General features: G+C 42.3%; 1 protein-coding gene across 1 annotated transcript in view; it reads right to left on the bottom strand.

Annotated features, from left to right (window-relative positions):
* LOC101580939 (adenylate cyclase type 2) overlaps positions 1–17732 on the bottom strand; it is a 200226-nt gene that overhangs the window by 68572 nt on the left and 113922 nt on the right. Inside the window, exon 12 of the mRNA XM_023706620.1 lies at positions 4213–4297. Coding sequence (XP_023562388.1) covers positions 4213–4297 — 85 coding nt within the window. The remainder of the gene's footprint in view (positions 1–4212; positions 4298–17732) is intronic.

The following is a 17732-nucleotide window of genomic DNA, read 5'->3' as shown; positions in this document are numbered from 1 at the left end:
AAATAAATAAATAAAATAAAGCGCTTCTTTTAACTTTTGGACTTGCCTCGTTGTCATCTGATTTTTGAGCCACAACATTGCCAAGTGTGCATTCCTTCCTCAAGAGATCTGGGTCTGACCTTTCTGCAGTACTCTTCATCTAGGCAGCTTTGCTCTGCACAACTGGACATGGAGACTCAGGCAAGAGCGTGGAGTCCCAGCCCTTCATCTGAAAACTGAGCTGTTGGACATGGTCACCACTGGTTTCTTTTGTGCTCTTGAGTTTTCTAGTTCTAACCTGCTAATCTGCATCAGAGAGAAAGCAAAGCCCCTAGGAGGGTACCTGAAGAAAAGGAGCTTGTGGAGATCTGGTGCCTGGGGGACACCAGAGTGACAGGGAGGCCAGGAGCTCGGTGCATGCTGAGCACATTGCAGCCATCCCGAGGTGAATGCAGTCTCCAGCTCGGAAGGGGTCCAATCTGGGTGAGAGCTGGGCTGGGCCATCCCCTGAGAAGTGGGCCAGGAAGCTGTACTTCGGTGTCCCCTGGCACTTTGTCAAGCTACTTGGCACCAGTATTCATTCTGTCTGTCAAGTTCCTCGAGTATCACAATGAGCAAAGTACAGCTGAAATGAACTCCTGCCAGAGTGCCCCATCTCACAGGGGAAGACTCAGAACAGGAAGCCCAGAGGAGGGAGGAAGCTGGGGGTGGGAGATCTGGGCTCCAGGGTCAGCCCGTGAAGGTCAGCAGACTGCCCACATTAGGGCAGCCCGAGGCCGTCGGAATCGAGGGACTTGGTGCAGGAGACCTGGTCACCCCCACGCGGCAAGCCACAGTCTGCATTCCGTCACACAGCCACACATTCACGCCCACGTGGATCCTGTCCCCATGTAGGACACCTGCAGAAGGATCTGCGAAGCTTGCTGGGGGATGGCTCCCTCGGCCTGGGTATCTGCAGGATGAGGGAGACGCTACATGCGGTCTGCGGGGAGGAGGATGTGAAAAGAGTCCGTGTGAGCGCAGCCAGGTGTCCAGCAGCACTGGTGCAGTGCCTGCGTACTGAGCTATGCAGGTGGGCAGCACTCGGCTGGGCCCCGAGCAGGACAGAAAGCAAGCGTAGGAACCATACTTGTCTTACGGAACTTCCTAGACATAAAGGACAAAGACAGAAGAAAGGTTGAAGTCAAAATGTGATGCCGAAATTGAGGCTGAAATACGTGGCACAGATCCTGCGTCTCTTGGTACCCACAGAAGACCCCATCGTGCTGGCTGGCCTGGAATCCCAGAGGGATTCCGAGAAAGCACCCAGCTGGCTACCAAGCCCAACTCCCGGGGCGAGAGGGGAGAAATGAGCCTTTTGGCTGCAGCGAGGGGAGCGCTCCTCGGGGCAGGAGCGGCGCTGGGGAAGGGGCCTCTCATAGCCACAGCAGTCACAGAAAAGAGATTTTCTCACATGATTTTAGACGACATGACTTGCCAAACAGATAAGGTTTTCTAGCAATAGGAAAAAAAATTCATTTTATTACCATCTTTGGTCTTATGCATTTGGATGTTTTTCTACCTTTTAATCATACCCAGCTACGAAGTGACCAACAGAATTTTTTATTACTGTGTGTGTGTGATACGCTGTGACTGCCTTCAGCTTGGGGGCTGGTACATACGTGTATCAAATCTTGATCCTTTCTGCCTGCTCTCTCCCTCTGGCCTCCCTTCCCCTTCCTTCCCCGGATTCTCCTCCCATCTCTCCCAAGACTGCTTCCCTGTTTCAATGTGATTCCTCATGTGGCTCTTTTTTTGTGTAACAGAAGGTGACAAGGACAAAGCTCTGGGAATAAAAGTATCAGCCAGGCTTATCTTTATAAGAGTGGCTTAATCTAATTCTTCCCACAGAGGATTTAACGCTGGTATTACTAGAGGCAGTGCAGCCTTTGATATTTATGTCTTCAGAAGGGTAACAATATACATTAGTAGAAGGGAAGTCTGCGATATTAAGGATTCATGCATAAGCTTAGTCTTCGATTCATAAATAAGTGCCAATCATTATTAAACATCAGTCAGGGAATGAGCAGGTAAGGGATAGCAATATTTATGGTCACTGTGATGGTTCACGAAATAAATTTGGAGGATAGACTATAAAGGACAGCTACTCCTATTGATCTAGCTGTTCATTAATAGTTCGATGTTGAGTTTGAAATCTATATGGACTGGTTTAAACACCAAATAGAACCTATTACTGGGATGATCGTTCTTTTAGAGCTTTGTATTGATTCCATCTACATCTGGACAAGAACTTACAGCTGGCCACTGGGGGGAGACTCGTTCTCAGACCTGAGCAACTCAACTTCAGGAAAATAGGACTTCAGGCTCAACCCCCTGGTCAACGGCAGCATACAGACTTATCAGAGGCAAAATGGTACCAGCATGTTTGGAGTCTTGATGTTTTCTCTCTGAGACACCACTGAGTTCAAAAGAACTCCCTAGCAAGTGGTGTATGGTGGCCCAGGTCTCCGGAAGCCCCCTGAAAGGGAGGTAGGAGAGCTATGGGTGCTGTCTTGGAGGCCCTTAGGGACCTTGGCTGAGCATAGCCACGATCAAGAGTTGCAACAGGGAGACTGGATTTTCCCAGGTCTGAGAGGGGAGACATTGAAAAGAACCTCCCAAAATGATAAAGCTTTTTCAGAAAATTCTTGTTTGCCCTTCCAGCCCTAAATTGTTTTCTATAACAATTTAGATGGTAGAAGGGAGAAACCACAAATCCTAAATGTACACCATGCTTCACATGCACATGACTATATGCTTTGCAGTAGAAAATGAAAAGCATGCTTCCTTAGGCACAAGAGTATAGACTTCTTTTCATTAGAACAAGATTGGGATAGCCAACGGACCCACAATGAAAGCCTTCAGAGTGAGCTCGGTAAGAAGACTTCTAGGAGAAAGGGAACACCAGAAAGCGCATGCGCTTTCCCACCTGAGGAATGGCTCTGGGGACACAGGAAGCCAGGCACCTGTGCACATGGGGCATTTCAGGACTTCAAAGAGGGCTCTCATGAGAGTAGATCACTATCCACCCTCAGCCCTCCTCACTGTAGCCAAGGCTGCTTTCAGGAGATTTCCAGATATTCCACACACTGTATCTATGTTAGAGTAAGTCAGAAACTATAGACCTATTTTGAGAGGAGTTTTCAATGCCATTGGAGTCACCTAAACCATCAGATAGTGAGCAAAAGTTTGCAAAGGCACAGAGAACAAGAGGCAGGCTCAGGAATCTTTACCCTTCCTGGCAGGATGATGTCAACCCACCAGCCTGGAATGCAGCTTACAACGTGACCTCCAGGCTTACTGCTCTTCAGAGCTTTAGAAGCGGGACAAGGACTTTAAGAAGCCTTATGTCACCATACCAACACTACCAGGGGTAACACCAATAAATCAAAATGACAATACAAGGAGCAGGCGATAAAAAGGGTGAGCTCATGTGATGAGAAAAGAGCCACCTTTGGCTATAGAGAGCCCTTAGATAACTCCGAGGCGACAAGCTGTGGGCTGTCTCTACTTTGTCTAAAAGTCAAGTATATTCGCAAATAAATTATGATTTTGAAGACATGAATGTATCTATAGGCCTTTCCTATTTTAACTCATTTTTAGTGAACAAATGAAACCTTGACTTATCTTTGGGGTCTTTCAGCTCCATATTGACTTTCATAGGACAATTCTCATAAAGCTACAGACTTGTTCTATGCTCAGAAATAAACTTTAAATTCTCATATGTGAATTTGAATCATAAGTCTGCCATGATCAGTTTAGAATAAAACATGAGTAGAAGGTACTTTAATATTTGCTATCTTGAAACATTCCAAAATTTTGTATCTTGAAAGTGAATGAGATTGATATATTTGGTTTTAATTTTAATATATACATGCAAAGCTTCTTGTAATACTTATGGTCACAGCTACTAGTACTCAGAAAACTTAAAAGAAATGATAAAAATACTGATATAAATACATAAGCAGAACCATGCTTTTATGATGTGACATCCACCGTCTTAAACAATCCTCAGATGAGCATGTTAGTGGTCTGTGAGCTACCTCTGTTTACAGCCTGGTCTGTTGATGCATAATTCTGGCAGCTCTAGGAAAGTGAATCCACAAGCTAATTATTTCAGAAGGTTTTAAGCAAGAAATCCATTTTCATAAGACAAACACATCTTTCACAGAAATTCCACGCTGAGCTACCTACCAGAAGTTGTCCAGCAAAGCAGACGAAAAGGATGAAGGCCAGCAAGAGGAACGCAGCTCCGAAGGAAATGCCCAGGATGGATGTCCTGCCAGGAGATAAAGAGCAGTACGTCAGGGCGAAGGGCACGTCTACATGCCGGAGAACTCCCGGCAACACTCAGTGCGCTCCACCGGGGCTTAAATAAGTGAGGCCTGCAATCCTCGCTGATCGTTGTGAGAAATAGAAACGGACCGATTGCCCGTGGATGTGTCTATGCTCACGCCTGTGCTTCATCAGCTTGCTGCGGCTCATGAAAAGTATCCTAAAAGCATTAGTGCTTTATGAAAGAAAAACTCTGTGCACGGCTGACCCGAGTGCCCAGCTCTATCGCGCGTGACTGGGCCATATGTCTTCTACTCGGGGGACCCTCTCCAGCTACTGGTGTGCAGGCAGTCGCTGCTTTCAGGGCAGCCTCCTGCATCCCCCTTGTTCCTATGGACCTGGAAACACCCTCTTCCAGCCCACCCAGCCAGATTCAGGGTTCTGTGATACAGATGCAGTTGGACGTTTGCTGCAGCTCTTCTAAGATGCCGCAGAGCAGCCCTGGTATAGGGCACAGCAGCCTGAAAGCATCCCTTGAGCACGTGAAAAGCACAGGCGAGAAGTAAGATTCTACCACTGGTAAGTCACAGGAGCCTTTATAAAAGCTGTACACGTTTCTGAGTGCTCCTTTACATAATTAAATGCCTTTCACGACTTCATTTAGTCCAAGCACAGAAGCTTGAGAAGCATCAAAGACCAGCAAATAATGAAAAGTGAACTTCAAGGAGAACATCCAGGGAGAGGTTAGGTCGGGTCTGAAGCCACAGCAGACTGTCTGCCACTGAGACTGGCCACAGAGAGTGGAGAAGCACGTCTGCTACGGAGAGGAGGTGCAGCACCCTCAATCCACAGAATACGGAGTGGAAGAAGCGGGAGAAGATCAGAAGCAAGCGGACCTGATGCACTCATGTGCAAGTACACAGCTGTGGGCCCAGAGGAAGAGTGACAAGGCGAGCCACCCCTGCGGAGAGCAGGTCTCTAACACTACAGAAGCTCCTGCCTCACGACCCCAGACACTAGCTCCATGCAAGAGATGACTGCAGCAGCCACACTTGAAGCAAGACCTACAAGAACTTGAGTTCAAACCAGCACTTGAGCCTGGTCCAGTGACGTATTGCGTCACAGCCCACACATATGACACCTCTCTAGAGCTTCCGCTACCACAGGAGCGCCTCACGTGTCTCCTCATCACGTGTCCCTTGGCCGAGGCCCCTTGGCTCCCCGACACCTGCTCAGAGCATGCTGCTTGGGGAGGCCAGGCATGGGCGAGGGTGCAGGGCGGTCTGCATCTCAGAGGTAGGGAGGGGGATTCTTGTTATTTGCCTGACAAAGCAGATATGGTGATCCGCATGCTGGGCTTCGGTCTGCCCAAAGCACCTCCACTTCTACCCGAAAGGTCTGGACATTTCTTGGATTCTATAGTCTCCCAGTTCTTTCTCAAGGTCACACAGGCCTCATAAAGCGGAGTTCAGAGACACTAGCTCTTTTACTTAGACCTGAAATTTTGTATTGGGTTATCTCTTGGTAGTTGAGTGAACTCCATTATAAAATCTTCTGATGATAAATGCAATGGAAGTGGTAACGAAGATGGTGGTGATGGTCACAGCAGTGGTGACAGTGACAGTTGTGGGGACAATGACTCTTGTGGGGAAGATGATAATGATAATAATGCTGGCAGTGATCACTGCAGGAGAATATCCACGGCACCTACTGTTTGGAGGGTCCCATACATGCCATTTATTTAGCCTCAAAATCATCCTATAGAGTAGTTATTATTATTTTATTTTAAAAGAAACAATGAGGCCCAAAGGAGCAGAAGAACTGGGCTACAGTGATATCTCTATGAAGCAGCATGCTCAGGATTCATGAACATGCAATTGTGGGCCTGACTCAGCTTGTCATAGGAGTAGACATGTCATGCTTCTTGTAATTTTTCACTAAGTTTAGTCCATTCTTTTTTTTTGGTGCCAGAGCTTAAACTCAGGACTCTGTACTTGCCAACAGGTGTTTATGCCCCTGAGCTATGTTCCCTGCCCTTGACACAGTTTTGATAGTGCTTTTTATTTTTTTTTTGGTATCAGAGATGGAATTGATAGTGTTCTTAGAAAATGTGGTTTCATTTTATTCTCAAATGCCAAGTATTCTGTGTAATAGTCTCTTAAAATTTAGAAGATCCTATATTTGATTTCATCTTGTACCTTGTATTTTTTGTTAGTGTGTTTTTGCATTGCAAAATACAAATATTTGTGTTGGGGAATTGGTGCAAGTATAGAGCATGTCTTGATCATTTTTTTATCCTTTAAACCCCATCTCTTACTTCTCTCCTCTCTCTTCCTTCCCTTCTCCACAATTCTTATTTTTTTTTGTTTCTCCTTTCCATTACTCACTTATTTCTACTTTAGGTTTCTAATGTAAGACAAACCTAAACCTGTGTATTTAACTTTCTGTGTCTGACTTATTTTATTCAATGTCTTGTTTTATTTACATAAGTCTTTTGAAGTTTTGCATATTTTGTTCTCAAAGAATGAGTTTTTGATTCATTATTAAAGACTATGCTTTCTGACATGCTCTAAATTTATTACTGATTCAACTTTTAATACTCACTTCTTTACTGAAGTCTATTGCTCTTGTTTGATCATCTCTTATTGCCAATCTTCTGCATCTCATAATGAATGCATTTAAGGACATAAATATCACATAAAATACTGTTCAGCCAAATGACACAGCTTTTGATTTATATGGCTCCTTATTGCTCTCTTTCCAAAAGGCCCATAATTTTGATTTCTGTTTTTGCTTAACACAAAAATAATTTATAAATTTCACTTTACATTTCACGAGGAGACTAATTTTGGTTGGTCCTTGTCATTGCTAATTTCATTAGACTAACCAGAGATTGTAGCGACTGTAGCTTTAATTATGTCTACTGTGATAACTTATTTTCTTTCTTGGATGTCAGAAGTACGCTCTACTTTATGTCATTTGCTGGGAACAAGTGTGGTCTCAAAACACATCTACTGAGGGAGTCGGCTGAGTTAGCGAAAACCTGAAAAGGCTGACTTCTTTGGTCTGTCAATGCTAGAGTAAGTGTTAACATTTCCAACTAATGCTGTCAGGTTGCCAATATATCTGAATATTTTAATGATTTTTGCTTTACCTATTTTAAAGAGATGATGGATTTCATAGACATGTTTGACTGTTAAATTTGCTTGGAGACTTAAGCCATAATAACAAATTACTTTCATGTTGAAAGCCTTTCATTTGAATTCTAAATTACTAAAAAGCTGATTCTGTAAGATTTTCTCCATTCTCTATTTCCAACCTTTCTTTGTTTTTCTATTACAGCTAGATTTCTCATACACAGTGTAGGAAAGAAAGATCATTTTAGCCTCTTTCCATAAATAGGGAGGGCATTTTTTTGTATTCTCAATTATAAAATTCATTCATGTTTGACCAGTTCCTTCCTTCCTTCCTTCCCTTCCTTCCTTCCTTCCTTCCTTCCTTCCTTCCTTCCTTCCTTCCTTCCTTCCTTCCTTCCTTCCTTCCTGTCTTTTAATGTATTTGGTACAGGGCACACTGCAGCTTGAACTCATAGTGATCCTCCTGTTTCAGCCTCCCCAGTGCTGGGATTACAGGCGTGCACCACTATGCCTGGTCTTGGTGGCTGGCTCAGCGTGTCCAGGGGTGGGGCCGGTGTGGCACGTGGTGCCAGGGATTGAACCCCGGTCCCTGCACTTGCCTAAGCAGGTACTTAGTCCACTGAGCTATCTCACCAGCTCTTGGTCAGTTTCTTTCTGATATGAACTGGGCTGTTCTCATCTTCAGATGAGCTCCGGCCCTCGCTGTTGCAGAGAACAGCTGTTCTCTTTGGGGAGCTCTGGTCTTAGCTTCATCTTGAGCATTGTTTCCTGCTCCACTGAGGATCTCTCTGCATCCCGCTGGCACAGGCTTTGAAGCTTCCACTATTGACCTTCAGGCCTTCCTGGTGCAGGTCCATAATACAGACTAGCATGAGACGTTGTCGTTGGCTCGAGGCCTTTAGCAGGACTTGTGCAGGACGTTGTTGTGGGATCCAGGTTCTTGGCTGGATTCTTTGGGCCTCTTGTGGGACAGATATCTTGCATTATTTTAGATTTGACTTTTGGGGTAAACATTATAAGATATTCCTATAAATTTATGTGTCTTGAATTATCTCTATTCCCTTACAGACCCTAACTACAAACCATAGTGGATTCTCTTGCTCCTTTACCTTGTCAGTTTGGACACTTTGTAGTTCTCTCTGTCTGTCCTCTCAGTTTCTGTAAACAGACTTGGAAGGGGCTGAGGGATCTTTAAACAATGTTTTAAGAAGCTAAGTTTTGGCTTTACTAATTTTCTTTCTTCCATTTCTTCTATTTTAGTGATTTCTTCTATTATCTTTAATATTTGTTTTCTTCTATTTGATTCTAATCTGGTCCTCTTTTATAGGCTTTCAAAGTTGGAAACAATTGAGTTTAATATTTTATTCTGATTTAATATAAGAAGCTTAAAGTAACAAATTTCTCTCGCAATGACTGCACTAACTATAAGCCACATATTTTAATATATTCTTTTGTAATTCAAAGACTTAAAAACTTCTACCATGATATCTTATTTGATCATGCACTATTCAAATGCAAACTTTTTTTTTTTTTTGGCAGAACAGGGGATTGAACTCAGGCCCTTGCACTTGCCAAGCAAGCACTTGTTCCACTGAGCCAATTTCCTGCCTTCCCAAAAATGCAAACATTTTTAACCTTGAAGTATCAAGCAGTAGTTTAGATAGTATATTTAAATTCTTTTTATATATATATTGTGATTCTTTATTTGATTTTTGTGTGATTAAGTAGCAGACTGTAAGATTTTACTTTGTAAAAATTAATTTCAGTCTTTCCAAATGTCGTGAGCAACTTTGCTGGCCAAACATAGATTATATCTTGTTTAATTGTCCATATCGAGTTTAAGATAATGTGTGCTTTCCAGTTGGGGATTGGTGTTCTTTGTAGCAATAAATTACATATTCATAATCCTTCTTGGATCTTCTAAATCCTTATTTGTACAGTAATAGTAGAAAAGGATTTAAATACCTAATGATTATGAAGTTGGTCTAATTTTCACTTTTCATGAATTTTGTAGTTCTATGGCTAGGGCTAAGTACATTTTATTGTTCTTTGCTTTATGAACAGACTTTTTATCATTAATTAATATCTTTCTCTATTAGTTATTTTAGTCTTGTGTTCAGTCTTCTGATATTAACATAGGTACAACAGGTTTTTTTTTTTTAATCATCACTGTTTAAGTCACATTTACTTTCCTTGTGTCTGTCTCTTGTTCTTTTTGTTGTTGTTGTTTGTTTGTTTGTCTTGGTATTTCTGGGTACTGGGGATTGAACACAGGACCTTGAGCTTGCCAGGCAGGCACTTATGCTGCTGAGCTATCTCCCTGGCCCTGTACCTGTCTCCTGTATCTAAAGCAGTATCCTTGACAGAATGTGACTTGGTCTCACTTTTATTTGGGGTGTTTAGTCCTTTTACATTTAAATATGCTTGAATTTAATCCTACTGACTTACTATCTATCTTTTATTGTCCCTCTATTTTTGTGTATATGGCATACTCAAATATTTTTGTTGCTCTCATTTTAAATCTATCATTATACTATTTGCTTTTTATTTGACTATAACCTTTAGTTTTTGTGTGCCTTTTTACTGTGATTTTTCATTCATTATATATCTTTATAATATTTTAAATTTTCCTCTGCTAGTTTTTTTTAGCTATACATCTTTCACAATGCGTCATTTAAAAATATTTTTCTTAATTACTGTGCAGAGAGCTGCTTGCCTTTGCAGATTATGTCAACAAATCTGTCACTAAGTGTACTGCAAATGCCCTGCTTCAAACTCAGGACCACTCATCTTCCTACTCTGCGTTGTGCAGGAAGTTAAGCCAGGGAAATAAGAAAATAAAAGACATCGTACTGGAAAGAAAGAAGTGAAATTAGTCCTGTTTTATTGATGACATTATCTTGAATATAGAAAAGCATGCTATGCCTGAGATCCAGGGCCAGTGTGGCACTCCCCAGTATGCTCAGTCTGAAGTGGTTTGGTGTGTAGTTCAAACCATGATCACCTTCTTGTTCAGATGAGTATTTTTCTCCTGGCAGGTTGTTATGGATTGAATACAAGTGTCCCCAAAATTCTTACATTGAAACCTAATCGCCAGTGCCATGCTATTTGGAAAGAACCCATAGGGATGGAATTAGGTTACGAGGTTGGAGCCCTCGTGAACGGGCTCCACGTCTTTATGAGCACTGGTCAAAGGCTGTCCAACTCGCCTACCATGTGAAGAAGACACAAGGAGAACTCGAGAGCCAGCAGCCTGCAATAAGCCTCTCACCACACTCCTACCATGCAGTGCTGACAGCCGGACCTCAGAATTCTGGCCCCAAGAACTGTGACAAATACATTTCTGTTGTTTACAAGCCACCCAGTTTACAGTACTTTGTTAAAGCAGCCTCAAGGGACTGGGACAGTAGGAAACAAAAAATACCATGAGGCAAAGTAATGGTCGGTCAAAAGCTCTTCATTACCCCCACTTATCCTGCTTGTTCTAACAAATAGTGTTCAGGCCCATTAAGCATACAAGATGTTTGTGTAACTTAATCAATTTTAATTAACATTCTGGTTGCAATGCTGCTTCTTTCAAACATGCAAGCATAACTGACTTATAGACTTAATGAAAAGCAAATTTAACTCTTTCCCATCTTGAGGCAAGAAAAATGACACCTGTTAGTGATCTTTGACTTTGACACTTTAATATATTATCGAGTCTATGCAAAAGGCTAATTTGAGATGGAGCCCTGTCCTTATCTGAACTTTTCCCCTTTATTGTAGAAAGGTAGCATGGGAAAGGAGGAAAAAGGGCTTTGATAGAAAAAACCTCCAGCAGACACACCTCCCAACCAACACCTAAGATTTCATAATTATTATGAGCCATTGCTATGAGAAAATGATGGTATCTTTTGCTGAAGTTATACTTAGTCTAATGACTTCCGTCCTCTCTTTCTCACTGCCCTCATTCATCCTAGAAGAAAGGCTCCTGTCAATTCTTTATTCTTATCTGCTGATTGGGATTCTGCAAAGCTAGTGAGAATCAAGAGAACTTTAAATTACGCTAGCACGATATAATAAAAATTGCTCTTTTTACAGTGATATCTTCAAACCTAAAAAGACATCAATAAAATTTTAAAAACAACTAAGGCACATGTGTAGAAAAATGAAGTGATATTTAATTATTGACATTATAAGAGTCATGCCCCAAGCTTCTAGATGTTTGGGCCAAGGTAGGTCCTAAGATGTTGGAAAGACAAGCAGGGTTATCTTGGAGATCCAAATACTGCCCCTTCAAGACGAGAGCCAGGGGTGGGGATTTGAATTTTCAGACACAACAGCGTCCCTGGAAGTGCAAAGGTCTTTTTGATACGTCCTCCTAGGTGAGCTCCTCATCCTATCATCCTAGTTTGGGGATTTCAATTTTATCTTGGTGCTGCATTTACCAGATTATGTCTCCATCTGCACCTCCCATGAACTCTGACCTTACTCACTTCCTCTATGCACGCAGCTCTACCACCAGGGCACCTAATTCCCGTGTGCATCTTTGATGTCTAAAATCCAGTCCTGAAGCCCATATTTCTTCCCAATTGTTTCTGCCTCAAAATTTTTCCTTTCTGTATGTGGCAACAATTTTTTTTTAGCTACTTACATGAAAACAAAAGCCCCAAACCCACCAAACTTTACTCTCTTCAACCCAGTAGCAAGAATGTTCTACATCACTCTTCGTGATAGAGCCCAGAACTGGAACACTTTGTACCATCCCAGTGTCCCCTCCACACAAATTATCCTGTCTGGACTCGTCTTTCTATTTCTTTTCTGATGCATCAGAGTAAGAACAATACTTTAAAACATAGCCAGACCCTATTCTTTGCTTTGGATCTCTGCTTCTATCTTCCAAGAACACTCAGCAAAAGATCCACAGTTCCTACGGTGGCCTGCAGGGGACAACTCAATCTGCCCTCTCACACCGTTCATCAAACTCACCTGCCACCACTCTGCGCTGACTTGGTCTACCCAGCGCACCTGCTCCACGCGCTTGGCTGCCCACCAAAGCAAAGTGCCTCCACAGAGATTCTTTATCATTAGTGGTTAGCAAGACGCGTCTGCTTTTCATGAGCACGAATGACACTACCACTAAGCTATCTGTTTTTTCCTTTTTGAAATGACAAATATATAAGCACCTTTTTTGAAATGAGTACTAAATTACTAAGTAAGGAAATGAATAATCAACCTGGCCTTAAAAAAATCTAAGAAAAAACAGTTTTTAAAGATATATTATAATTTGGCTATTGATTTTTAAGTAAAATGTCATTATTAGTAGTTTAAATAGGTCTACTGAAACAAGTGATGTTTAACTAAACTTTATTTGAAAAATGTTATCCTTATTTTGACCATTTTCCTATGCCTACTTAAACATAACAATTCAGTTTGGCAGGTAATAAAAAAGAAATGACTAAAACATGCAAAAAATGTTACGCTTGGTCATTATTTTGTCTCTGAAGGTAGCTCACATTTGTAATAAAATTTTACAACAAAGAAGACAAAGTGAATAAACAACTCCAGGAAGAGGAACTAATTAATAATTTAGTTAATGCTTATTTACACCCTGAGAATACAGTGAGATTTGAAAGTTACATATGAGCTGAATAAGAAAGTTAGGAAATTCGAGGAAGACATTCATTTTGCACACCTTTCAAAGTGAAGAATTATTCTGTTATTATTATTAGTAGCAGTAGTATTAATTTATTTGATCATTGCTTTCTCTTTTGGAAAAATAACACGAGATAATGGATATGTCAGCTATCCTGATTTCCTCGTTACGCAATGTGCGTGCGTCTTAAAACATCACACCGTGTTTGATGAATATATGAAATCACCACTTATCAGTTATTTATAAAAAGAATAACACACACACACACACACACACACACACACACACACACACACACACACCAGGAGAGGTAGTGTTTACCAAAAAGAGAACAGACCAATCATAGAATAGTTACACTTTAACAAGTTAGAAGGGAAACAAAGGTATATCAGCAGAAGCGAAAATACCATAATTCTAATAAAAATACTACAGAAAGTTTAACAAAATTATTTCTCACTCTGATGTTATAAGCAAACTCGAGACATGACGGGCGGCACACAGGCTGCCCACCAGCGGGTGCTGAGAAGCGGGAGAGCCGAGAGCCCACACGCACTGCAGGGGTTAACCTGATGCGAGCCCCGCTGGGTGACGCCCCCCTCACTTACTGAACCAAACCTCCAGCGAGGCAAGCTTGGAATAAAGCCAGGAGCCAGAAAGTGCTGACTCACCAAGAATGAGAAAACAGGAAAAGCTCCGTCCACCAGCCTGGCAGTTCCCAGGGAAGATAATTATGTAAGTAGAAAAAAAAATCTGCTTTGAAAACAGAGATCTCTAGTCGTGCTTCGCGCCAGGGAAAATGATCTCAATTCACTTGGCGCCCTGAGTCCATGAAGCTCAGCTGCAAGTTTTCACCAAATGTTAGACCGGGACTGCAGAATCCCAGAGGTCCCTGACAATGAAGCCGGCCCAGCGCGACGCCCTATGGAAGGTCACTGTGCACTAACGGCCTTGCTGTTGGTGAGCACACAGTCAAAATTACGGGGGCACAAGGAGCCTCTCACTGCCAGGAGAGGGACACCAGATCAAATAGTGCTTCACCTGCTTATGAACTGTAAGAATTGGAGTGATATTCTCAGGCAATTTATTTAAAGTTTTTATTTTTATTTATTTAATACAGGGTCTTGCTACACAGCTCAGACTCATAGAGATCCTCCTGTCTCAGCCTCCTTCTGTGTGCCTCCACGCCCAGTTCCGGGGCTGGCATGGCATTTGGTAGTGAGGATCAAACTTGGGACCTTTATGATGCTGAGCTATCTCCCCAGCCTATGTAATTTATTTAAAAGTGGCAAATACCAGAAAATAAAATATGAAATCCATAGGCAAAACATAGAATTATATATTAAAAAGCAAGGCTTAGAAAAGAATAAAATATACATAGATTGAAAATAAACAGACATATTAGCATTACATACTGAATACGGATGAGGAACTTACCTCAGTGTAGTGCAAATAAATGACTGGAAAGTAGAGGAAAAAATGACAAGACTGGAGCAGAGAACTAGAACTCATATTAATAATATGAGCTCTAGGAGGAAAGAATACAGACAATGAAGGAGAAGCAATATGTGAGGAAATAAAGACGAAGAATGTTTAGGAACTGAACAAACATATTTCAATCACAGATTGTAAAATCAGGGGCTGGGAAGATAGCTCGGCGGTCTATGTGCCTGCCTGACAAGCACAAGGATCTGGGTTCGATCCCCAGTACCGCAGGCCATGCTGGCCCTGACACCAGGCACGCGTCAAATCCCAGCACTGGGGAGGCTGAGAGAGGATCATTATGAATCCAACCCATGAAGCAAAACCCTGTACAAAATAAATACAACATTTAAAAAAAATTTTACAAAAATTAAATTTTTAAAAAAATCTTGTAATTTTAAAAAAACAAAAAGGCACTCCAGTCACTTAGGTGTACATAAAAACAAATACATATCTAGAAACAATACAACACCTCTTCCCCCGCTGTACAGCCCCTTAAAGAGGAAAGATACATAATCTACAAAGGATGTCATGAGACTAAAACAGAACATTTTATTTTATTTTTATATTTTAGGGAGGGGTCTACCGGGTGTCCAGGGTCTCACTACTAGATCGGACTCATAGTGATCCGCCTGCTTACAGGCTCCCAAGCGCTGGGATCACAGATGTGCACAACCACATCCAGTCTCAATTGCTGTCTCAGTGTGCCCTGGGGGTGGGGCTGACATGGCAGGCCCTGGAATTGAACCCCCCACCCCTGTGCCTGCTTGCAGGAGCTTTAATTCACTGAGCTAATTGGCTGGCCCTAAAAGAGAACATTTTGTTCCCCAAACAGAGAGCAGAATGCAAGGAATACTGTGCTCTTAATGCCAAGGTACAATGTAAGTCACCCTGCAGTGTTACATGAAGGGTACTACTTCTGAAAGCAATTATGAAATAAAGCCGATAACGGTACGATAAGTGTGTATGTGTGTCTGTTCACACACATCTCCTGATCAGTAAAAGTAACCACAGAGGGCTGAGGGTTTCGCTCAGTGGCACAGCACCTGCCGGGCAAGCTTGAGGTCTGAGCTTGATTTTCAATATCAGAAGCGAGAAGAAACAATAGAAAAAAGAATTGCTTCTTTGGAAGTGAGGAAGAAGGAGAAAGGACCAAAGAAAAGGAAGTACGACAAGACAGGACTATGTCTATGCTCATCAGTTGAAAGAAAGAGACACAATGGAATAAATCTACATGCCCAAAAGAAAGTTACTATCTGATTGTATAAAGAAAAACAAAATAAAAATAGATGCTTCTAAAAAGAATTGCACTGAAAATAGAGCGGCACCTAAGAGCAAGCAGTTGGTCTTGCCTGTCTACAGCAGGCAAGACTTGGGGGTAGCGTTTTTGCAAAGTATGGATTATGGATAAATGCGTGCTTGTTCTAGTAGCTCTCTACTTTTCTATACCTTTGAAATATTTCACAGCAAAAAAATTATTTAGAAAGGAAAAAGAGTAGCATGAACAAAAGGCTAAGGAAGAGGATTAATGCAGCGTGGGCTTTGGGACAGCCACCGACATGAGACTTCTGTGAGAGGAGCCCTTTGTCCTTTCTCCGGACTCCCCAGATGTCGGCACCACTGGCAAGTCCAGCCTGCATGGCTCAAAGCTCGGCTTGTTGCTCAAAAAAAAAAAAAAAAAAAAAAAAGAACAGACTACTGGGTGACATAGCACAAGAGAAATGGCCCTCACAGGTCTCATAAAAAGTGTCACGGCCGAAAAGACAAGAGGATCAGTGCTCAGACAGCAAGGACAGAACATGATGCGTTTCTTGAAGGTGAAATTCCACGAGGTGGTTTGCTTGGTTCCTGAAGGTCTTTGGCATCTGTCATTTTCTAAAGTGCCCTTGTGACTTTCCCTGTCCTAATGTCTTGATGTGAATGACAGACGACTTTGCGACTTGTGGTGTAGGGAACAGAGAGATACTCATCTCGGGGCAAAAGGGAGAAAAGGAAGGCACGGATCTGGTCGAGCATACTAAAGATCCATTGCCTTGCGGATATTTCACTCGGTAATGTGCGCTGTTAACTCTCTCTGCTCTTTCAGCCTGTGGATATGGCGCTGAGGTCTCTTCTGTGCCATGTCGCGCTGGCCTTCCACTGAGAAGATGCTCCATTTCTGGAGATTTTCTTGCAGAGAAAACTAGGAAGTTGACACTGCGACACTGAAGGTGTCCTAAGTCTAGCCCATGTGCGTATACATGAGGAAAGAGAAAATCTAATGGAATTTCTGAAAAAGAAAAAAAAGGAGCAGACGACTAAGGAACTGTACATGTCTGAAGAATCTTGGCCCTATCGTTACTTTAATGCACGCCATTATATTGTCCCTGGGCCGCCCTGAATGCTTTGAAGACAGAGTGCTTCTTTTCGGCTTTCAGAGCATTGTCATGATAAACAACACAGCCTGACTGGAGCAGTTCACAGCGCCAGCTGAGCCACCAAAGTTAAGTCCAGCACACAGTTCCCTTGCACTGAATGTGATTCTTTCGGACAAAAATAGGTACTGGTGAGGGGGAGGGAAGATCTACTTTAGAAACCTTTCTTTTTTATATCTTCAATTATTGTACTAAACAGGTTTTTCTTCTTTTCTTCTTTAGATGGTAAAATGAGAATTAGCCCTTGACTTGTGTCGCCCTCATTTAGAAGGTGCGAGAGGATAGGTCACTTAGAAATCACAGTCCACCAATAGGTGGACTCAGAAGGAATCCACACACGTGAGGCACAGTTTGCTCCATTCTCGCTGCTGTATTTCTCTCTCTTCTGGGAAAAGTGAGCTGGAACCTGGTCAAAGATGACTACAGAGGGTGAAGACAGGAGGAGGAAGCAGGTGTGTCGATGCAGGTCTGTAATGTAGCACTCTGCGGGGCGCTGGCTCAGGTGGGCTGCAAGTTCAGGTCCACCCTGGGCAAAGCAGAGACCTAGGGAGACAAGTGCCTACCTCACAATAAAAAGCAAAAAGGATAAGGACTGTGGCTCAGAGTAAAGACTTTGGATTCAATCTTCAGTTGAAAACAAAAACACTGCACATGGCTTCAGGGTAAATCTGAGGGGATTTGACTGACCTTGGCAGATATAAAGGTTACATTTTTTTGGTTATATGGGTTTTGCTTTATCTTGATCTTAACCATCCAGCAGAAAAGAATAAA

This window comes from Octodon degus, unplaced genomic scaffold, assembly GCF_000260255.1.
Source record: "Octodon degus isolate 3935 unplaced genomic scaffold, OctDeg1.0 scaffold00008, whole genome shotgun sequence".
Classification (NCBI taxonomy): Eukaryota; Metazoa; Chordata; class Mammalia; order Rodentia; family Octodontidae; genus Octodon; species Octodon degus.
Note: the sequence above shows the minus strand (reverse complement) of the source record. Positions and strands in the feature narration are given on the sequence as shown.